The sequence below is a fragment of the Cherax quadricarinatus genome, chromosome 19, assembly GCF_038502225.1.
Source record: "Cherax quadricarinatus isolate ZL_2023a chromosome 19, ASM3850222v1, whole genome shotgun sequence".
Taxonomy (NCBI): domain Eukaryota; kingdom Metazoa; phylum Arthropoda; class Malacostraca; order Decapoda; family Parastacidae; genus Cherax; species Cherax quadricarinatus.
Genome location: NC_091310.1, coordinates 44,451,279 through 44,474,842, shown reverse-complemented (window position 1 = coordinate 44,474,842; position 23,564 = coordinate 44,451,279). Strand labels below are relative to the sequence as shown.

The 23,564-nt window shown below is 44.2% G+C and overlaps 1 protein-coding gene across 2 annotated transcripts; it reads right to left on the bottom strand.

Annotated features, from left to right (window-relative positions):
• Window positions 1–8,273: 8,273 nt before the first annotated feature.
• On the bottom strand, window positions 8,274–23,419 carry THG (tRNA-histidine guanylyltransferase). Of its 2 annotated transcripts, none has more exons than XM_053776220.2 (2): window positions 23,179–23,419; window positions 8,274–10,011 (listed from the first exon to the last, which is right to left on the bottom strand). In XM_053776220.2, the coding sequence occupies exon 2, from the start codon at window positions 10,003–10,005 to the stop codon at window positions 8,290–8,292; it is 1,716 nt and encodes a 571-aa protein (XP_053632195.2). In that variant the 5' UTR covers window positions 10,006–10,011; window positions 23,179–23,419; the 3' UTR covers window positions 8,274–8,289. The 2 variants fall into 2 exon arrangements, with proteins under 2 accessions (XP_053632195.2, XP_069942875.1); XM_070086774.1 differs by lacking the exon at window positions 23,179–23,419 and adding an exon at window positions 21,124–21,311.
• Window positions 23,420–23,564: the final 145 nt, after the last annotated feature.

The following is a 23,564-nucleotide window of genomic DNA, read 5'->3' as shown; positions in this document are numbered from 1 at the left end:
ACAATGCCATATGGATTACGCTTGCTCTTCTTGGTACTCTGCCTTGACAAAAAAACTGAAAGATAGACTGCAAATCACCCAGAACAAAATCGTAAGATTCATCCTGGGGCTGGGACCAAGAGAACATGTAGGCCAGGATGAATTACAACAGTTGGATATGCTAAATGTTGAAGACAGAGTAAAACAACTGAAGCTAAATCATGTTTATAAAATTGCTCACGAACAGTGTCCAGAATATCTTGCTGTCAATTTTGTCAAGATTGGGAACCAAAGCAATCATAGTACTAGGGGGAGAGAGCACAACTTTGTAGTACCCACAGTCAGTGGCCAGGCTTCAAACACTTTTTATTGTACAGCAATAAAGGAATGGAACAGACTACTCACAAATGTCAAGGACAGTCATAGCTTGAACCAGTTCAAGAAGACTGCCAAAAAGTGTCTGATGAATGAAGCAACAGAAAGGGAGGGGAATGATTTTCTATTTTTTAGCTAAAATACGTGTAAATTTTACCTTATCCCTAGTAATGACCCTCGTATTGTAGATAGTCGTAATGACCCTCGGGTAGTAGATAGTCTTAATGACCCTCGTATTGTAGATAGTCTTAATGACCCTCGTGTGGTAGATAGTCTTTTTAGTATGATAATAAGATGTTATCTTCATTATAGAATAATAAGAAAATATTATAACCTTTATATTATAATAATAAGGTAAAAGGACCCCAATGGAAATAAGTCACTCTGTCTGACTTTTTTGGGTTATCCTAGGTTCTCTACACATATGCTGCTATGTATGATAATTCTATGTAACTGTATTGTGTATACCTGAATAAATTTACTTACTTACTTACTTACTATGCACCCCATACCCATCTTGTGGGCGGAAGTCCAGATTCACAACAATTACGTTTACCCTCACCTTTCCATTTTCTATGACAGCAATGTGATAGAAAATTTATGTTATAGTTAACTGATATGAAAGTCAGGATGTCACAAATTAATGTGAAAACCTCATAAACAAGGTTTACTACACCAAATAAACGGTAACATGAATGAAGCAGCGCATCAAGAGTGACCACACATAACAACTCATGTAGTCACAAGCAGGAGAAACCTCTAAACCACACCTGTCATCACCAAGAAGTTTCACATTATAAATAAGGAGTAAGACACATGTGCATCACTTATGCATCTTTGTTGATGAAATCTTTGGCCTCCACAGCAAGCTTCAGCAGTGGAACAGAGGTGATTACGATCCTGGAGAAAGAAGTGGAGAGGTAGTTTGAGGTGATCAGTCTCTCAGCCTTGACGGGAGATGGTCAGTCACTTGGCCGCCCAGTTAGCAGAGGCATCGTAAGGGGGAAGCGGGGGGGGGGGGGGGGGGGGCGACACCAGAGACTCCGCCCTGGGTGACACCAGAGACTCCATCCTGGGTGACACCAGAGACTCTGCCCTGGGTGACACCAGAGACTCCGCCCTGGGTGACACCAGAGACTCCGCCCTGAGTGACACCAGAGACTCCGCCCTGGGTGACACCAGAGACTCTGCCCCGGGTGACACCAGAGACTCCATCCTGGGTGACACCGGAGACTCCATCCCAGGTGACACCAGAGACTCCACCCTGGGTGACACCAGAGACTCCACCCCGGGTGACACCAGAGACTCCGCCCTGGGTGACACCAGAGACTCTGCCCCGGGTGACACCAGAGACTCCACCCTGGGTGACACCAGAGACTCCATCCTGGGTGACACCAGAGACTCTGCCCTGGGTGACACCAGAGACTCCGCCCTGGGTGACACCAGAGACTCCGCCCTGGGTGACACCAGAGACTCCGCCCTGGGTGACACCAGAGACTCTGCTCCGGGTGACACCAGAGACTCCATCCTGGGTGACACCGGAGACTCCATCCCAGGTGACACCAGAGACTCCACCCTGGGTGACACCAGAGACTCCGCCCCGGGTGACACCAGAGACTCCACCCTGGGTGACACCAGAGACTCCGCCCTGGGTGACACCAGAGACTCCGCCCTGAGTGACACCAGAGACTCCATCCTGGGTGACACCGGAGACTCCATCCCAGGTGACACCAGAGACTCCGCCCTGGGTGACACCAGAGACTCTGCCCCGGGTGACACCAGAGACTCCACCCTGGGTGACACCAGAGACTCCATCCTGGGTGACACCAGAGACTCTGCCCTGGGTGACACCAGAGACTCCGCCCTGGGTGACACCAGAGACTCCGCCCTGGGTGACACCAGAGACTCCGCCCTGGGTGACACCAGAGACTCTGCTCCGGGTGACACCAGAGACTCCATCCTGGGTGACACCGGAGACTCCATCCCAGGTGACACCAGAGACTCCACCCTGGGTGACACCAGAGACTCCGCCCCGGGTGACACCAGAGACTCCACCCTGGGTGACACCAGAGACTCTGCCCCGGGTGACACCAGAGACTCCGCCCCGGGTGACACCAGAGACTCCGCCCTGGGTGACACCAGAGACTCCGCCCCGGGTGACACCAGACTCCACCCCGGGTGACCAGAGACTCCACCCAGGGTGACACCAGAGACTCCGCCTCGGGTGACACCAGAGACTCCATCCTGGGTGACACCAGAGACTCCACCCCAGGTGACACCAGAGACTCCGCCCCAGGTGACACCAGAGACTCCGCCCTGGGTGACACCAGAGACTCCGCCCTGGGTGACACCGGAGACTCCGCCCCGGGTGACACCAGAAACTCCGCCCTGGGTGACACCAGAGACTGCCCAGGGTGACACCAGAGACTCTGCCCTGGGTGACACCAGAGACTCCACCCCAGGTGACACCAGAGACTCCGCCCTGAGTGACACCAGACTCCACCCCGGGTGACATCAGGGACTCTGCCCTGGGTGACACCAGAGACTCCGCCCTGGGTGACACCAGAGACTCTGCCCCGGGTGACACCAGAAACTCCACCCTGGGTGACACCAGAGACTGCCCAGGGTGACACCAGAGACTCTGCCCTGGGTGACACCAGAGACTCCACCCCAGGTGACACCAGAGACTCCGCCCTGAGTGACACCAGACTCCACCCCAGGTGACACAAGAGACTCTGCCCTGGGTGACACCAGAGACTCCGCCCCGGGTGACACCAGAGACTCCGCCCCGGGTGACACAAGAGACTCCGCCCTGGGTGACACCAGAGACTCCGCCCTGGGTGACACCATAGACTCCGCCCCGGGTGACACCAGACCCCACCCCAGGTGACACCAGAGACTCTGCCCCGGGTGACACCAGAGACTCTGCCCCGGGTGACACCAGAGACTCCGCCCTGGGTGACACCAGAGACTCTGCCCTGGGTGACACCATAGACTCTGCCCTGGGTGACACCAGACTCCACCCCGGGTGACACCAGAGACTCCGCCCCAGGTGACACCAGAGACTCCACCCTGGGTGACACCAGAGACTCCGCCCTGGGTGACACCAGAGACTCCGCCCCGGGTGACACCAGACTCTGCCCTGGGTGACACCAGAGACCACCCTGGGTGATGCCAGAGACTCTGCCCAGGGTGACACCAGAGACTCCACCCCGGGTGACACCAGAGACTCCATCCTGGGTGACACCAGAGACTCCACCCCGGGTGACACCAGAGACTCCGCCCTGGGTGACACCAGAGACTCCACCCCAGGTGACACCAGAGACTCCACCCCGAGTGACACCAGACTCCACCCCGGGTGACACCAGAGACTCTGCCAAGGGTGACAACAGAGACTCCGCCCTGGGTGACACCAGAGACTCCACCCAGGGTGACACCAGAGACTCTGCCCCGGGTGACACCAGAGATTCTGCCCCGGGTGACACCAGAGACTCCACCCTGGGTGACACCAGAGACTCCGCCCCGGGTGACACCAGAGACTCTGCCCCGGGTGACACCAGAGACTCCGCCCTGGGTGACACCAGAGACTCCGTCCCGGGTGACACCAGAGACTCCGCCCCGGGTGACACCAGAGACTCCGCCCCGGGTGACACCAGAGACTCCGCCCCGGGTGACATCAGAGACTCCACCCCGGGTGACACCAGAGACTCTGCCCCGGGTGACACCAGAGACTCCGCCCTGGGTGACACCAGAGACTCCGCCCTGGGTGACACCAGAGACTCCGTCCCGGGTGACACCAGAGACTCCGCCCCGGGTGACATCAGAGACTCCGCCCTGGGTGACACCAGAGACTCCACCCCGAGTGACACCAGAGATTCCACCCCAGGTGACACCAGAGACTCGGCCCTGGGTGACACCAGAGACTCTGCCCAGAGTGACACCAGACTCCGCCCTGGGTGACACCAGAGACTCCACCCCGAGTGACACCAGAGATTCCACCCCAGGTGACGCCAGAGACTCGGCCCTGGGTGACACCAGACTCCGCCCCGGGTGACACCATAGACTCCGCCCCGAGTGACACCAGACTCCGCCCCGGGTGACACCAGAGACTCTGCCCCGGGTGACACCAACTCTAGTGACGCCTCTGCTAGTTAGTAAGTTTATTTAGGCACATTCACATATGTACGATTATCATACATAGTTTAAATTACCTAGGATACCCAAAAAAGTTAAAGTAACTTATTTCCACTGGGGTCCTAAACCAGAAACATGAGGCCAGAAATATATACTGGAACAGGAAATGAGGTGTGGTACTTGGAAATGATGTCACATGCGAGTCGGCTCACTAGTGGATTTAAACTATGCTAAACACTTGTTAGCAAAAGTTAATGAAGACATCCCCAACTTGTATCCAGGCTGAGGGACTGATCACTTCACGTCACCTTTCACTTCTACTTTTTATATGTAAACATTATTTATACTACACAAAGAAATAAAATTTGTTTGCTTTTACATTCAACTGATGAAGCATACTCTGCAAGAGAATTTTTTTGTCATTAAGGTTACACAAATGTTGCACAGAAAATGGGAATAAGTCATATTGTTTGACATTTTTGGGGTTATCCTGGATTCCTAGTTTAAATGTACATACATAACTATCAGTGCACCACACGGAAACAGGCAGGTATATAGAGAAAGATTGTAGTCTGCAGGGCACGATCCCACTACAGGGGAAACTGGAAAGGTTCCCAAGTGACGCTCTCAACCACTCTGCCACAAATGCCCTACAAGCCGGGCAGCCTGGTTTACAAGCCATGTATGTCTCTTCCCAGCCCATGCACATCAGTGAGCCTCAAGCATAGATTCAAGCTATTTCAATCTCCTGTATGTTCTGACCTCACAAGCAATTTTTATATCAATACACCATGCAGAAACAGGCTGGTATATACAGAGGAAGATCACAGTCAGAAGGCTCAATCCCATTACAGGGAAACTGGCAAGCTTACCAGTACAGTTTCTGGTTCAGGTGAATAACATTACTGAATCAGATATATCTTTGTTCACGATGATGTAAAACTAATGAGAATAAACACAGAAGAGGAAAGAGAAAGACCTAATGTGGATCTGAAGAAACTGCAAGGTTCGTCAGATTAGTAGTTGCTTGAATTCAACTCCAGCAAGTGCAAAGGTTATGAAGATTGGGGAAAGAGCATGAAGACTGGACAAAGTATAGACTTGGGAAACAGGCTGCAGATTTCACTCAAAGAGAAAGACCAAGGGGTGACAAGAGTAATGCCTGATATAATGCCCAAGGCTAACATCAGCCAAATAATATTTGCAGCTCATCTGACAAATCTTAGAGCAGCTTTCAGGAATCTTAACAAAGAGTCATTCTAGGCCCTTTATAAAACATACATTGAGCCCTCTTGGAGTATGCGGCATGGTACCTATTCCTGAAAAAAGAATGTTAAGAAATTACAAAAAGTACAGATGTATGAAATAAGGCTTATTTCAAAGCTACAGGGCTCCTGCCTGTCCCAGCTACTGGACCACTATGACAAGGTCCTGGATGCTGTAGAGGATAAACAAAATACAGATGTAGTATACACAGACTTTGCAAAAGCTTTCGACAAGTGTGACCATGGTGTAATAGCACACAAAATGCGAGATAAAGGAATAACGGGAAAAGTTGGTAGATGGATCTACAACTTCCTGACAAATAGAACACAAAGGGTAATAGTCAACAGAGTAAGGTCCCAGGCAGCCACGGTAGAGAGCTCTGTTCCACAAGGCACAGCACTCGCTCCAATTCTATTCCTCATCCTCATTTCTGACAGACAGAGATGTAAGCCATAGCTCCGTGTCTTCCTTTGCAGATGACACCCGGATCACCATGGCAGTGACCTCCATCGAAGACACTGCGAGACTCTAAGCGGACATCTTCGAATGGGCCACTCAAAACTATATGAAGTTCAACGAGGAGAAATTTCAACTACTCAGATATGGAAAACTTGAAGAAATTAAAAGTGTGTAAGGGTATACCGCAAATTCTAACCATACAATAGAGCGGAAAAGTAATGTGAAGGACCTGGGAGTGATATTGTCAGAGGATCTCACCTTCAAAGACCACAACTATGTATCTACCTCATCCGCTAGGAAAATGAAAGGATGGATATTATTATTATAATCAAAAAGAAGTGCTAAGCCACAAGGGCTATACAGCGAAAGAATGGATAGGATGGATAACGAGAACCTTCAAAACTAGGGACGCCAAGCCCATGAAGATTCCCTTCAAATCGCTTGTGCTCTCTAGGCTGGAATACTGCTGTACACTAACGGTGCCCTTCAAGGCTGGCAACATTGCAGACCTGGAGTGTACAAGGAATTTTCACAGCACACAGAAGTGCGATAAGGCACCTTAACTACTGGGAACGGTTGAAGGTCCTTGATCTGTATTCTCTGGAACACAGGCGAGAGAGATACATGATAATATACACTTGGAAGGTCCTGGATGGATTGGTACCAAACCTGCACACGAAAATCACTCCATATGAAAGCAAAAGACTCGGCAGGAGATGCAACATTCCCCTGATGAAAAGCAGGGGTGCCACGAATACAATGAGAGACAACACAATAAGTGTCCAGGGCCCAAGACTGTTCAATTGCCTCCCAGCATACATAAGGGGGCTTACCAATAGACCCCTGGCTGTCTTCAAGAAGGCACTGGACAGGCACCTAAAGTCAGTACCTGACCAACTGGGCTGTGGTTCATACATCAGCTTGCGTGCAGCCAGCAGTAACAGCCTGGTTGATCAAACCCTGATCCACCATGAGGCCTGATCTCAGACCAGGCCGCGGGGACGTTGACCCCCGAAACCCTCTCCTGGTAAACTCCAGGCTAATGGAACTGAACCTAATGACACTGGAGGACCAAAGAACCAGGGGACATACACACAAAATACTCAAGAGGAATTTATAGGGACAGGCTATTTGAGAGGCACGAAACACGTACTTAGGGACACAGCTATAAGTTAAAGAAACAGATGACCCACAGGAGTGTTAGAAAGTATTTTTTCAGTCTCAAGACTGGTCAGAAAATGGAATGATCTCGAAGAAGTGGTAGAGGCAAGCATTATACATAGTTTTAAGAGCAGGTATGATAGTGCTGAGGCTAGGAGAGGGCTAATCTGGCAAGCAGCAAGTTGAGAGGCTGGGCCAGGAGCTAGGATTCAACCCATGCAACCACATACAAGCAAGTACATATAGGTGAGTAAACAGGCATATATACTAGGCATCCAGGTACACACACAAGTACGATCAAGATGATTATTATTATAATCAAAGGGGAAGCGCTAAACCCGGATGATTATACAGCGCCTGGGGGGGGGGATGTGGAAGGCATTCAGGCTTAATTCGGGGAACTGGAGCACAGATCCAATTCCCTAAATGAAGAGCCCCTCACCAACATCAAGGAACCTTCCTTGAGGGGTACGATCAAGATGAGGGGGGACACAAATGGAGACTAAACACCCAGCGAAGACAGCAGTTTTTGTCTCATCGGCTGTCTCCCATGAAGGCTTGGTGACCAACAAAAGATAACACATTCACCATCATTCATTTACTCGCTGTCTTTCCAGACGTGTGCTGACACTACAGTCAGATTACCCTCTGCAACATCCCCACCCTTCCCTTCAGAGTACATGCCCACCCTTTCCATCTCTAGGACTCAAGTCTGGCAAACTGATTATTATTATTGTTATAATACTCATGGGAATGCTAAACCCAAAGGGGGTCATACAGCACCTAACATTCAAAAGCTAAAAAAAAAAAAAAAAAAAAAAAAATTAATTGTACAAGAATACATTGAATAAAATATTTATGTACTGTATTATCTGGTGGGAACAATTATCACTACAGCGTTACATTTAAATTAATTTATTGTGAAAAGTTATCAAGATCATCTACAGTTTTAGCACATTGCTCTGTACCTAGGAGCCAAGGCCTTTCTGTCCAAAACTGATCCCCAATGATATCTGTGTGTTCCTTAACAACAGAATAAGCTTCATTACTAGAATTTCCTTTCTTTAATTCATCACAAGCATAACTCAAGTTGAACGTGGTCTTCAAAGATGTAGTACTACTTGCACAATCATGCCTAAACAAAATGGTTCCTTTTCGGTAAAGTGCATCCTCTGCATCATAGTCTCGCTTAAATTCATTCAAAAGAATGGCTCTCTTATCTTTAGAGACAGTACCTCGTAGCTTTTCCTCTGCTTCCCTGCGAGAATAATTTCCACTCTGCACTAACATCCAGAAACATGTGTTGTACATGTTATTAATATGACAGTCTGCCTGCCGCCAACTCAGGTAATCCCGCAAACATGAGTTATTTGGATATAGCACCACACGGGCATCAAATGCTGGGCTGTATTCTAAAGTAACATTTTCAAAAACATTATTCCAATTGTATACATACATAGCCGCAAACAAACTAACAATGCTAGACATTATTTTGTTACCATGACGCTCCATCTTAGAATATCTATTAATGACAAAAGAATATTCATCACTCTGGCCGTATGACAAGACAACATCGGGGAAATGCTGCATAACTTTTAATGCTGCTTTGTTCATTAACTCTATTGATCTATCATCATTAGGTTTTGCAAATTTGTGCCTTTCAGAAAATTTATGGAAACCTTTTCCATCAATTCGCACAACAATCCAAGTGTGTGGCAGCAGGGCTATTTTCTTTTCAAAAGCTTTCAAGTAACTTGTTTTTGCATTTGCCTTTGTAGGCTGCTCAAGAAGGAATTCTTCCTTCCAAAAGTGATCCTTACTGAAATCTTTGTACATATTAATGATACAACTGTGGTTTCGGTGAGTTGTCAAGCCATCTGGACCAGAGACTGTTGCTTGTTTCCAGGTACGCATGGCAATAGATCCTTTTTTAAACACATCATCTTCTTTGTTGTAATTCATATTGCATTTGGAAAAAAGAATTTCATTTTGCTCACTTTCTCGTGTCCCTTTCAGTACATCAGCTGCATCTTCAAGTGTGTGTCCTTGTAAAACCAATGCCCAAAATACAGTATTATACAGATTACAGTAATGGCATGCAAGCTGACGCTGTGTCATGTAATCTCGTAATGCCTGATCATCTGGAAATAAGTGAACTGTTCCCTCAATCACTGGAGGAAAACATAGTGGCTCAGATCCAAAATAATTTGGCCATTTGTGTACTAGAGATGATGCCATTAAACTACACAAATTGGTTAGCAGTTTTGGGCCTCTTCTCTTATACAATGTTGTACTCTTGGGAAATACGAAGTTAAACTCTCCAGCAAATCCATATCCCAACACCAGTTCCTTGAAGTCCTCCATCACTGCTTTAATGGAAGCTTCCACAAGTTGAATAAAGCGAAGGTCATTGGGGCGTTTGAGATTTTGTCCTTCAGAAAATCTATCATAGTTACGACACTGTAGAGCAACAACAATCCAATGTCTGGGATCAAGTTTATCCTCAGTTTCAAAGGACCTGACATACTCAAATTTGCTTTTTGCCATTTTTGACAAAGTAATCTGGAATGTTCTTGGAAATGATATTTCAAGAAGTCTTCTGTGAAGTATTTTTCTGAGAATGTAAGCCATGACAACCTGAAAAAATAAGAAAAACATAAGCACACATGGTATTATATGTAACATTCTTCTCCAGAACATATATTGTACAAATTAAACGACAGTTACAAAAACAAAAACAAAAATATATGAACAAAAAGGCACAATACCATGACTGGAACAATACACAAATAACTCGCACATAAAACAAAGATGCTTACGATGATGTTTTAGTTCATCTTGGACCACTTACAAAATCACACTAACACAAAAGAGTGAAGGGAGGGACAGGGCAGGACCAAGAAGAAGAAGCAGAAGCAGAAGAAGAAGAAGAAGAAGAAGAAGAAGCAGAAGAAGAAGAAGCAGAAGAAGAAGAAGCAGAAGAAGAAGAAGCAGAAGAAGAAGAAGCAGAAGAAGAAGCAGAAGAAGAAGAAGCAGAAGAAGAAGAAGCAGAAGAAGAAGAAGCAGAAGAAGAAGAAGCAGAAGAAGAAGAAGCAGAAGAAGAAGAAGCAGAAGAAGAAGAAGAAGCAGAAGAAGAAGAAGAAGCAGAAGAAGAAGCAGAAGAAGAAGAAGCAGAAGAAGAAGAAGAAGCAGAAGAAGAAGAAGCAGAAGAAGAAGAAGCAGAAGAAGAAGAAGCAGAAGAAGAAGAAGCAGAAGAAGAAGAAGCAGAAGAAGAAGAAGCAGAAGAAGAAGAAGCAGAAGAAGAAGAAGAAGAAGCAGAAGAAGAAGAAGAAGCAGAAGAAGAAGCAGAAGAAGAAGAAGCAGAAGAAGAAGAAGAAGCAGAAGAAGAAGCAGAAGAAGAAGCAGAAGAAGAAGCAGAAGAAGAAGAAGAAGCAGAAGAAGAAGAAGAAGCAGAAGAAGAAGAAGAAGCAGAAGAAGAAGAAGAAGCAGAAGAAGAAGAAGCAGAAGAAGAAGAAGAAGAAGAAGAAGAAGAAGCAGCAGCAGCAGCAGCAGCAGCAGCAGCAGCAGCAGCAGCAGCAGCAGCAGCAGCAGCAGCAGCAGCAGCAGCAGCAGCAGCAGCAGCAGCAGCAGCAGCAGCAGCAGCAGCAGCAGCAGCAGCAGCAGCAGCAGCAGCAGCAGCAGCAGCAGCAGCAGCAGCAGCAGCAGCAGCAGCAGCAGCAGCAGCAGCAGCAGCAGCAGCAGCAGCAGCAGCAGCAGCAGCAGCAGCAGCAGCAGCAGCAGCAGCAGCAGCAGCAGCAGCAGCAGCAGCAGCAGCAGCAGCAGCAGCAGCAGCAGCAGCAGCAGCAGCAGCAGCAGCAGCAGCAGCAGCAGCAGCAGCAGCAGCAGCAGCAGCAGCAGCAGCAGCAGCAGCAGCAGCAGCAGCAGCAGCAGCAGCAGCAGCAGCAGCAGCAGCAGCAGCAGCAGCAGCAGCAGCAGCAGCAGCAGCAGCAGCAGCAGCAGCAGCAGCAGCAGCAGCAGCAGCAGCAGCAGCAGCAGCAGCAGCAGCAGCAGCAGCAGCAGCAGCAGCAGCAGCAGTAGCAGCAGCAGCAGCAGCAGCAGCAGCAGCAGCAGCAGCAGCAGCAGCAGCAGCAGCAGCAGCAGCAGCAGCAGCAGCAGCAGCAGCAGCAGCAGCAGCAGCAGCAGCAGCAGCAGCAGCAGCAGAAGAAGAAGAAGAAGAAGAAGAAGAAGAAGAAGAAGAAGAAGAAGAAGAAGAAAATAGGGAGAGTAGTTTCAGTGGTACAAGAGATAGGAAGGGGAGTGAAGGGTGAAGGGAGGCAATGTAATGAGAAAGGAAGGCATCTACAGAGACAAAGCCTGGATTAAGATGCATACAAGGAAACTTATGTATAAGGGATGCTTGCTTTGACAAGACAGTAACTGTGAAGGCTAGAAGTAGGGTAGACAATTTTAGCCTTCACAGTCGCCATCTTGCTGAAGAATCCCTTATACACAAGTTTCCTTGTATGAATCTTAGTCCTGGCTTTATCTCTGTAAATGCATTCTTTCTCATTACGTTGTCAAATACTCTAAACTTAGAATACTTGTGACTTGACCTGATCCATTCTTTTTGTCTCCCTACCTCTTCTCCTTTCCTATTTTTTTTCCTTTTTTCTTTGTTTTTCTTTCTTCTGCCTGTGTTCTGCCCCTGTTTTATATTTTCCTGTGTTTTTGGTCCTACCCTTTGTGGACCCTTAGCTCTCCTGCAGTGCTCATTTTTCTTGTCTTTACACTGACCTCCATTTCTACTACTACGACTATCACTCCATTGCTTCTACCATTACTATTGCCTCCCTTCACCCTTCACTCCCCTTTCTATCTCTTGTACCACTAAAACTACTCTCACTGCTCTCTACTACCACTACCACAACCACTACTACTTTTTCTTCCTCCCTTGGTCCCATCCCTGTCCCTCTCGCCTATGTATACTCTCTCACTCTTTTGTGTTAATGTAACTTTGTGAATGGTCCAAGTCGGACCGAAACATCATCGTAAGCTTCTCTCTCCTATGTGCAGGCTATATGTGCATTATCCATTACATATACTACTGTATTCTATGTTTACTAATGGAATTTTCACCAGAATATAATACTGTATGACAATTCTGCAATGTACTACTGTATATGGATAAAAGTCATGTCCAGTATGTCAAACACTAAATATCAAAAAATATTCCACTCTCAAACATAACCATTAGCACTCACATGCAATGAAAAGAACTGTGCATTGATATACAGTGGAACCTCGACTTAGGAGTTTAACCCATTCAATGACCTAGCTCATAACTCAATATGCTTGTACGTACATCAAATCAATTTTCCTAATTTAAAATTAATTGAAATGACATTAATCCATTCCAGCGGATTTCCTGCTCTTGAGAGGTAGGACAAAATACTTCAATAAAACACTAATATCAACTCTAGGGCTTATTTATCTATCACAATTGACTTAATATGACATAATAAACAATATAAATAACATAGAAACATGATATATACTCTAGAATGAATAAAATAGGCCATAATATGGCGAGTGGTGGTGGCGCCTCCCACTCCCATACTGACCATATCTTCCTGTTCTTCCCCTTCTGAAAACAGTGTTTGTGAGGCTAACTGCACTAGATCACTAGTTTCATAAGGAAAACACTGAAACCATCCGACTTATGACCTGCTCGACATACGACCATTCGACTTACGACCATGTTTTGTATGCCAAATTTCTGGGAAATAAACAAGTGTTTGTGTTGTACACAGTGTTTATCCTAAACAAAAGTGTGATGTTGATATTCAGTAGTAAGGTTCGACTTACGTCCATTTCGACTTACGACCGGTTGGTTGGAACCGAACTCGGTCGTAAGTCGGATGGTACCTGTACATACTTAATGCGAGGCAGTACCAGAGTAGTAGACGTACTACGCTCATACTGCCTCGCAAACTCCACAACACAACCTGCACACCTCGCTCGTGTTTATCTATGATTTCATGCTTTAATTCAATGGACATCATCCTCTTGTTCTTCTCAGCACTGTCCTTTGCACTTACTTTCTCAGGAGGTGCGCAGATTGTCGGCTGAGGGGGAAGCTCGCTTGTAACTCGGATTTTGGCTCATAACTCAGAGCAAAATATCGACCGAGCAATGGCTCGTATCTCAAAAAACTCATATGTTGGGGCACTCGTAAGTCGAGGTTCCACTGTATCGTAAAACCATTCATTAATGGACTAATACTGGAGGGAGGGGGTGTATGATAATGCTGATAGTCTGCAACTTCCAAATTATAAAATAAATATTTCATGATCATACAGTTGTCTTCAGTGGACTTGATCCGCTAATGCAGAAGACAAGTGGATATTAAGAATATGGGTGCTGTAACCTGTAGTACAACAGTACTGTTGTATTCAAAACTCAAGGGGAGAGTGAGGTAATGAAAATGGTTGTGGTTGTTGGGCTGAGGTGGATGGTTGTGGTTGTTGGGCTGAGGTGGATGGGTGTGGTTGTTGGGCTGAGTTGGATGGCTGAAGTTGCTGGGCTTTGCAATGACTACTATAAGAAATACTAAAGTTTATATTCATAAGTGATGTATGAAATTTTTTAATGTGTGAAGCAGTGGAGGATCTGAATCTCCACAAGGTACTTCATCCTATAAACTCTCATATGAGACTGGAGAGTATAGTGACCAGGGCACAGAGATGGGCAAGACATATAATAATTTGAACTTCATTGTCAATTATTATAGAATGCAATTAGATATACATATGCAAGGATTGTCCTTGGAGAGGTAGTAAAGGTTTTGAGTGATTTAGGCTTGGACATCCAACAGGCTTCTGTGAGTGTTAGATATGGGTTGGTGGAAGCAAGTGGTTTTCATGATTTGACAAGCTGCTGGAGTGTGGGCAAGGTAACATTTATGAAGGGATGCTCAGCCATTTACATTATTTTCACTAGTAGAGCTTGACAGCTCTGACCCAGAATAAAAGTTATTCTGAGTCACCACTGTCAATCACAGCAGTTTACCCCTCATCTCTCCACCACACATATGTAAGTAAAATTACTGTAAATTATGTACAGTATTTAAAATTACTATATACAGTAGTATACAGTAATAGTAGTACTACACCTGGAGTTGCTTATGGAGGTCACTGTCCCTATGGCCTGGTCCCAGACCAGGCCTCCTGGTTGCTGGCCTGACCACTCAAACTGTTGGTTACAATACCCATATTCTTAGTATCAGCTTATCCTCTGCAGTATCAGATCAAGTCTGCTAGTTCAGAAGACAAACTATCATGAAAAATTCATTTCATAACTGATAAGTCTGTTAATAAGTGTTCACTGTATTATGAATACAGTGAAACCTTGGTTTTTGTATGCCCCAGTTTTTGTAGGATTTGGTTTTTGACAACTTTTTTCATCAAAATTTTGTCCCAGTTTTTGTACATCCACTCTGTTTTCGTAAAGTTGAAAATGGTCCATACCAAACGCGTCGGCGTGACTCAGCCACTCAAGCGCCCACACAAAGCATCCCTTGCATTTGTGACTCAGTCTGCCTTTGTTTCTCGTTGAGTGAGCATCACCCCACACATTCATCTGAAACATTTCATAATAATCCATTGTTTTTTGTCCTTTTTTGAGTGCAACTGCTAAATAAGCCACCATGGGGCCAGAGAAAGTTCCAGCCCTTTGATAAAGAAGGCGAGAAACATGATAGAATTCGAGAAAGAACTCCTAGCAAAGTACGATAGTGGCGTATACGTGACCGATCTCACCAGGATGTATGGGAAGTCTGCATCAATGATCAGTACCATCTTGGCGAAGAAAAAAGAAATCAAGGAAGCTGATGTTGCAAAAGGGGTAAATATGCTAACAAAACAGAGATCGCAAACAATCGAAGATGTTGAGAAGTTGTTGTTGGCGTGGATCAACGAAAAACAGTTAGTGGGAGATAGTGTTTTGGAGGTGATAATTTGAATGCAGATCTCATAAAGAAAATGCCTGGAACAAGTGCTGCTGTTAGTGAATTTAAGGCCAGCAGAGGCTGGCTTGACAAATTCAAGAAGCAAACTGGCATACATAGTGTGGTAAGGCATGGCGAGGCTGCAAGTTCGGACAAACATGGGGCTGAAGAATTCGTTGATGAATGCAAGGAGTACGTAGAGGCTGAAGGATTTCTCCCCAACAAGTCTTCATTTGTAACGAAACAGGCCTCTTTTGGAAGAAAATGCCAAAGAGGGCCTACATTGTGCATGAGGAAAAGGCACTGCCAGGACACAAGCCTATGAAGGATAGGCTAACTCTTTTGTTCTGTGGTAATGCTAGTGGGAATTTCAAAGTGAAGCCTTTACTGGTGTATCACTCTGAAAATCCCTGACTGTTCAAGAAAAACAATGTCATCAAGAGTAAATTATGTGTGATGTGGAACGCTAACAATAAGGCATGGGTCACAGGCACATTTTCATTGAGTGGGTCAATGAAGTGCTTGGCCTGAGTGTGAAGAAATACCTCCTGGAAAATCAATTGCCACTCAAGTGCCTCCTGGTGATGGACAATGCTCCTGCTCATCCTCCAGACTTGGAAGACCAATTGTTGGAGGGGTTTAGTTTCATCACAGTGAAGTTCTTGCCTCCTAATATCACTCCTCTCATCCAGCCCATGGACCAGCAGGTCATTTAAAACTTCAAAAAACTACACCAAAGCACTGTTTCAAAGGTGCTTTGAAGTGACCTTGGACATTGAACTGACCCTAAGAAAGTTCTGGAGGAATCACTTCAGTATCATCAACTGCATAAGCCTTATAGATAAGGCTTGGCAGGGAGTGACTTCCAGGACGATGAACTCTTCTTGGAGAAAATTGTGGCCAGAATGTATCTTCAAGAAGGATTTTGAAGGGTTTGAGGCTGACCCTGATGACCCTATGCCTATTGTGGAATCTATTGTGTCTTTGGGGAAGTCCATGGTGTTGGATGTGAGTGGCCAGGATGTGGAAGAGTTGGTGGACAACCACAGGGAAGAGCTAACCACTGAAGAGCTGTAAGACCTTCAACTGGAACAGCAACAGACTGCAGCTGAGAAAATTGCTTCAGAGGGGGAGGAAGAGAGAGGGGAGAATGTGCCTTCTTCAGTGATTAAAGACGTGTGCAAAAGTGAGTTGCAAAGTTTTGTGGAGAAATATCACCTTAACAAAGCTGTTGCAAGCCATGTCTGCAACATGTTCAGTGACAATGCCTTGTCCCATTTTAGGCAAATCTTAAAGAGATGCCAGAAACAAACCTCTCTGGACAGGTTTTTTTGAGTGACAGGGGTACAGTGACTCTCAAGCTGGTCCTAGTGCCAGTAAAAGACAAAGAAGGGAAGTAACCCTGGACAGGGCCTTGATACCTGAAGCCCTTATGGAAGGGGATTTCCCTTCCAAACAACAACCTCTCCTCCCTCTCCCCTCCTTGCCGTCTTCCATACGCCAACAAGAGTCTTCAGTAAAGGTAAAAGTGATGTTAAATGTTTATTCAGTCATTTATTTTTATTTCTCATTATTTTCTGTATGTAAAACTATAGTTATTCTCTATAAAATGTATTTTTTGTTAATATTTTTGGGTGTCTGGAATGGATTAATTGGATTGACATTATTTCTTATGAGAAATATTCAGTTTCTGTACGATTCAGTTTTCGTCAGACTTTTTATAATAAATTAATCACGAAAACTGAGGTTCCACTGTAATTCCAACATATGTATTCATAATTATTATATGCTAGGAGTAAAATTAACCAGATTATAAGTTTTAGGAATAATTTGGCTGAAATGCTTTGCATAATAAGTGACTTTCTGTAATAATAATAATAATAATAATAATAATAATCATAATATTATTGAAAGAATTAAGCGTAAGACGGAGAATAGGATAGCAGATGAACAAGGAGGCTTTAGGAAAGGTAGGGGGGTGTGTGGACCAGGTGTTTACAGTGAAACATATAAGTGAACAGTATTTAGATAAGGCTAAAGAGGTTTTTGTGGCATTTATGGATTTGGAAAAGTCATATGACAGGGTGGATAGGGGGGCAATGTGGCAGATGTTGCAGGTGTATGGTGTAGGAGGTAGGTTACTGAAAGCAGTGAAGAGTTTTTACGAGGATAGTGAGGCTCAAGTTAGAGTATGTAGGAAAGAGGGAAATTACTTCCCAGCAAAAGTAGGCCTTAGACAAGGATGTGTGATGTCACCGTGGTTGTTTAATACATTTATAGATGGGGTTGTAAGAGAAGTAAATGCGAGGGTCTTGGCAAGAGGCATGGAGTTAAAAGATAAAGAATCACACATAAAGTGGGAGTTGTCACAGTTGCTCTTTGCTGATGACACTGTGCTCTTGGGAGATTCTGAAGAGAAATTGCAGAGGTTGGCGGATGAATTTGGTAGGGTATGTAAAAGAACAAAATTAAAAGTGAATACAGGAAAAAGTAAGGTTATGAGGATAACAAAAAGATTAGGTGATGAAAGATTGGATATCAGATTGGAGGGAGAGAGTATGGAAGAAGTGAATGTATTCAGATATTTGGGAGTGGATGTGTCAGTGGATGGGTCTATGAAAGATGAGGTGAATCATAGAACTGATGAGGGGAAAAGGGTGAGCGGTGCACTTAAGAGTCTGTGGAGACAAAGAACTTTGTCCTTGGAGGCAAAGAGGGCAATGTATGAGAGTATAGTTTTACCAACGCTCTTATATGGGTGTGAAGCATGGGTGATGAATGTTGCAGCGAGGAGAAGGCTGGAGGCAGTGGAGATGTCATGTCTGAGGGCAATGTGTAGTGTGAATATAATGCAGAGAAATTGTAGTTTGGAAGTTAGGAATTGGTGCGGGATTGCCAAAACTATTATCCAGAGGGCTGAGGAAGGGTTGTTGAAGTGGTTCGGACATGTAGAGAGAATGGAGCGAAACAGAATAACTTCAAGAGTGTATCAGTCTGTAGTGGAAGGAAGGTGGGGTAGGGGTCGGCCTAGGAAAGGTTGGAGGGGGGGGGTAAAGGAGGTTTTGTGTGCGAGGGGCTTGGACTTCCAGCGGGCATGCGTGAACGTGTTTGATAGGAGTTTACCTGGAGAGAGTTCCGGGGTTCAACGCCCCCGAGGCCCGGTCTGTGACCAGGCCTCCTGGTGGATCAGAGCCTGATCAACCAGGCTGTTGCTGATGGCTGCACGCAAACCAACCTACGAGCTACAGCCTGGCTGGTCAGGTACCGACTTTAGGTGCTTGTCCAGTGCCAGCTTGAAGACTGCCAAGGGTCTATTGATAATCCCCCTTATGTATGCTGGGAGGCAGTTGAACAGTCTCGGGCCCCTGACACTTACTGTATGGTCTCTTAACGTGCTAGTGACACCCCTGCTTTTCATTGGGGGGATGTTGCATCGTCTGCCAAGTCTTTTGCTTTCGTAGTGAGTGATTTTTGTGTGCAAGTTCGGTACTAGTCCCTCTAGGATTTTCCAGGTGTATATAATCATGTATCTCTCCCGCCTGCGTTCCAGGGAATACAGGTTCAGGAACCTCAAGCGCTCCCAATAATTGAGGTGGTTTATCTCCGTTATGCACGCCATGAAGGTTCTCTGTACATTTTCTAGGTCAGCAATTTCACCTGCCTTGAAAGGTGCTGTTCATGTGCAGTAATATTCCAGCCTAGATAGAACAAGTGACCTGAAGAGTGTCATCATGGGCTTGGCCTCCCTAGTTTTGAAGGTTCTCATTATCCGTCCTGTCATTTTTCTAGCAGCTGCGATTGATACAATGTTATGGTCCTTGAAGGTGAGATCCTCCGACATGATCACTCCCAGGTCTTTGACATTGGTGTTTCGCTCTATTTTGTGGCCAGAATTTGTTTTGTACTCTGATGAAGATTTAATTTCCTCATGTTTACCATATCTGAGTAATTGAAATTTCTCATCGTTGAACTTCATATTGTTTTCTGCAGCCCACTGAAAGATTTGGTTGATGTCCGCCTGAAGCCTTGCAGTGTCTGCAATGGAAGACACTGACATGCAGATTCGGGTGTCATCTGCAAAGGAAGACACGGTGCTGTGGCTGACATCCTTGTCTATGTCAGATATGAGGATGAGGAACAAGATGGGAGCGAGTACTGTGCCTTGTGGAACAGAGCTTTTCACCGTAGCTGCCTCGGACTTTACTCTGTTGACTACTACTCTTTGTGTTCTGTTTGTGAGGAAATTATAGATCCATCTACCAACTTTTCCTGTTATTCCTTTAGCACATATTTTGTGCGCTATTACGCCATGGTCACACTTGCCGAAGGCTTTTGCAAAGTCTGTATATACATGTATTACATCTGTATTCTTTTTGTCTTCTAGTGCATCTAGGACCTTGTCGTAGTGATCCAATAGTTGAGACAGACAGGAGCGACCTGTTCTAAACCCATGTTGCCCTGGGTTGTGTAATTGATGGGTTTCTAGATGGGTGGCAATCTTGCTTCTTAGGACCCTTTCAAAGATTTTTATGATATGGGATGTTAGTGCTATTGGTCTGCAGTCCTTTGCTATTGCTTTACTGCCCCCTTTGTGGAGTGGGGCTATGTCTGTTGTGTTTAGTAACTGTGGGACGACCCCCGTGTCCATGCTCCCTCTCCATAGGATGGTAAAAGCTCGTGATAGGGGCTTCTTGCAGTTCTTGATGAACACGGAGTTCCATGAGGAGTGAATGGAGACAAATGGTTTTTAATACTTGACGTGCTGTTGGAGTGTGAGTAAAGTAACATTTATGAAGGGATTCAGGGAAACCGGCAGGCCGGGCTTGAGTCCTGGAGATGGGAAGTACAGTGCCTGCACTCTGAAGGAGGGGTGTTAATGTTGCAGTTTAAAAACTGTAGTGTAAAGTACCCTTCTGGCAAGACAGTGAAGGAGTGAACGATTGTGAAAGTTTTTCTTTTTCGGGCCACCCTGCCTTGGTGGGAATCAGCCAGTGTGCTAATAAAAAAAAAATAATAATAATAGTAATAATCTTCATTTCTACAAGTACATGATACAGACATGCAGTTTTAAGAAATTTTATCTGTACATATTATAAATGTTTCAAAACTGAAACAAAAATGATTTGTAAATCTAACTGCTGTAAATTATATGTATGATCGATAAAAGCATATACCTTTTTTATTTCATTTTATAATATGTAATTTATGGTGTTTTTTATGTAATATCTCTGGTATTAAGTGCACTATGCAATGGAAATACAGTATACAGCCTCTCCTCACTTAACGACAGAGTTCCGTTCCTAAGATCACATCGGTAAACAAATGCGTCATTAACCGTTAAACGGTCCAAACAAATCGACGTTCAAATTCGTAGTGCTACAAAAGTAGATCTACTTTTTTTAACATATTTTCAAATGTAACAAAAAAAAACAATGTAGATAAAAGTTTTTTTTACACGTTTTCAAGTGTAAAACAAAAAAGAAGATCTACAATTTTTTACATACTTTCAGATGTTGAAAAAACGTATATATACGTTTGGACCATTTAAGGGTTAAGTGAGGAGCATACTGTAATGGTAGTGGGTTTGTACCAACCATTTTTTATATTGTTTTAATGTCAGCTTTGCACCATTTATGACATTTTTGGTATATTTTTAAATACAGTGGACCCCAGCATACGATGGGATCGCGTTATGTTAAATCCGGCATACGATACATTTTAACGCAAAAATTTTGCCTCGCCTTACACTAAAAATCTCGTCTTACGTGATTCGTCCAGGATGCATCCCACGTGTGGCCTCAGCGCCAGTGTTTAAAAGCCAGCCAGTGCAGTCGCATCTACGCATACATTTGGTACATTTCACATTATCCCAGTGTTTTAGTGTTTATAACTGCAAAATAAGTCATCACAGATCCCAAGAAAGCTTCTAGTGCCATCCCTGTGGTAAAAAGGGTGAGAATTAGTATGGAATTGAAAAAAAAGATTAAGGAAATGTGTGCAAAATGGGTTGAACTGCAAACCTTTATGGATGAAAATCACCCTCACACAGCTATTGCAAGCCATGCTGGTGACTATTGCAATGACAATGTTTTGAACCACATTAGACAAATCATAAAGGAACGAGAGGTACAGAGCTCTATGGACAGATTTGTTGTGCAACAGAGGTCCAGTGACTCTCAAGCTGGTCCTAGTGGCATTAAAAGAAGAAGGGATGTAACCCGGGAAAAGGACTTGATACCTCAAGTCCTAATGGAAGGGGATTCCCCTTCTAAACAATAAGTTTGACACTTTCCCCTCCTCCCATCCCATCAATCATCACCAGATCTTCATTAAAGGTAAGTATCATGTATTCTATTATTAGTTGAGTACTACTAACTGTGCATGTCTTCTTCAGTTTGCGTGCATTAAACTTAATATTTCATGTAGTAAAACATTTTTTTTTTCATACTTTTGGGTGTCTTGCACGGATTAATTTGATTTCCATTATTTCTTATGGGGAAAATTAATTCGCCTTACGATAATTTCGCCATACATTGAGCTCTCAGGAACGGATTAATATCGTATGCCGGGGGTCCACTGTATACAGTAGTGTACTGTATAGTGTAATAAACAGAATAGAGGAAATCAGCTCTAATATACAATATTTTGGTATGCATACTGGTCAGAGAACCCATTGTAAGTCCGAGTCATCGGTAAACGAGTACATCGCTAAGTAAGGAGAGGCTGTACTATATATTTAGTGTTTTTTGGAAGAGACCCTTTTTTTTTTTTAATTTAACCAAACCTAATGTTACCAATCCTAACTGACATTCTCATATAGGTTAGGTTAGGCTAGGATAGGTTAGATAAGGTTAGGTTAGAATAGGTTATGATAGGATAGGTTAGGTTAGGATAGGTTAGGTTAGGATAGGTTAGGTTAGGATAGGTCAGGTTAGGAATGGTTAGGTTAGGTTAGACTGCAGTCTAACGAACTTACCAATATCACAGTAAATTCTTTCCCGTTTGTTTATAAGTAAGTTTATTTAGGCACAGGTACACATAAGTACAATTATCATACATTGTGTAAATTACCTAGGATAACCCATAAAAGTCAAAGTGACTTATTTCCACTGGGGTCCTTGTAGCTCAGTCGGTAGCACACTCAGCTCACACGGAGGTCCGGGGTTCAATCCCCGGTATGGGTGGAAACATTTGGGCATGTCCCTGTTCACCTAGCAGTAAATAGGTACCTGGATGTTAGTCGACTGTTGTGGGTTGCATCCTGGGGACAAAATTAACATAAGTTGCTGAAAATGCTCTGCATAACCAGGAACTTTGTATATAGTTTGTATATAGTATGTCACTGATGTCAGCTGTGGTCTGTATACCTTGTATCATGTAGTTGTAGAAATAAAGATTATTAATGTTGTAAGAGTTGTACCTGAATCAACTGTTAAAACAGTCACTGCAGTAAGTTTATTTAGGTATAAATACACATAAAACAATTATACCTACTAGCATGAGTAAATTACGTAGGATAATGCAAAAAAAAAAAAAGTCAAAAGTGACTTATTTCCACAATCATTATTTTTTGTGTAATATTAAAGATATTAAATGTTAATCGATTTCTGCTCCGGGAAAATGTATATAATTACCCATTATTATAAAATTTGGGAGGGGGGAAGGAAGCTTTAAACCCTTAGGGGTCTTACAGCGCCTGTGGTATAGGTAACCAGGTTTGATCCAAGGGAAAGACAGCTTCTGGTCCTTGGATCAAGAGCTTCTCACCATAAAGTAAAGCAGTAAAAAATGTTATGGTAAAATTACACTAAACAACTCACGATCCAGTGAAGGAACTACAGCCATTTCTCTTATATCTTGAATAATATAATAAATTCTGTTGGTGTTACATTGATCTTGGCAGCAACAATGTTGTAAGGATGCTGGAGGTGGATATGCTGCTTATACTCTTACATATTGCCATTAGGTGTTCAGCATACACTGAAATTACTAGAAATATGCTCAAGTCAGTTTTGACCATTACATTACATAAAGATGTAGTCGAGATCCGTATATATATGTATATACATAGTCATTAAGTTATTTATTTCCTTAAAATACTATATACAGTAGGCATATATTTGCTACAAAAAAAAGACAGGAATACTCTACAATACAAAAATATATAAATAATTCACTTTAAAAATCTGTTAGCTAAAATCTAATA

Excerpts from the sequence above, each read along its gene's own strand:
- THG (XM_053776220.2), bottom strand. The coding sequence starts at position 10,005 with ATGGCTTACATTCTCAGAAAAATACTTCACAGAAGACTTCTTGAAATA.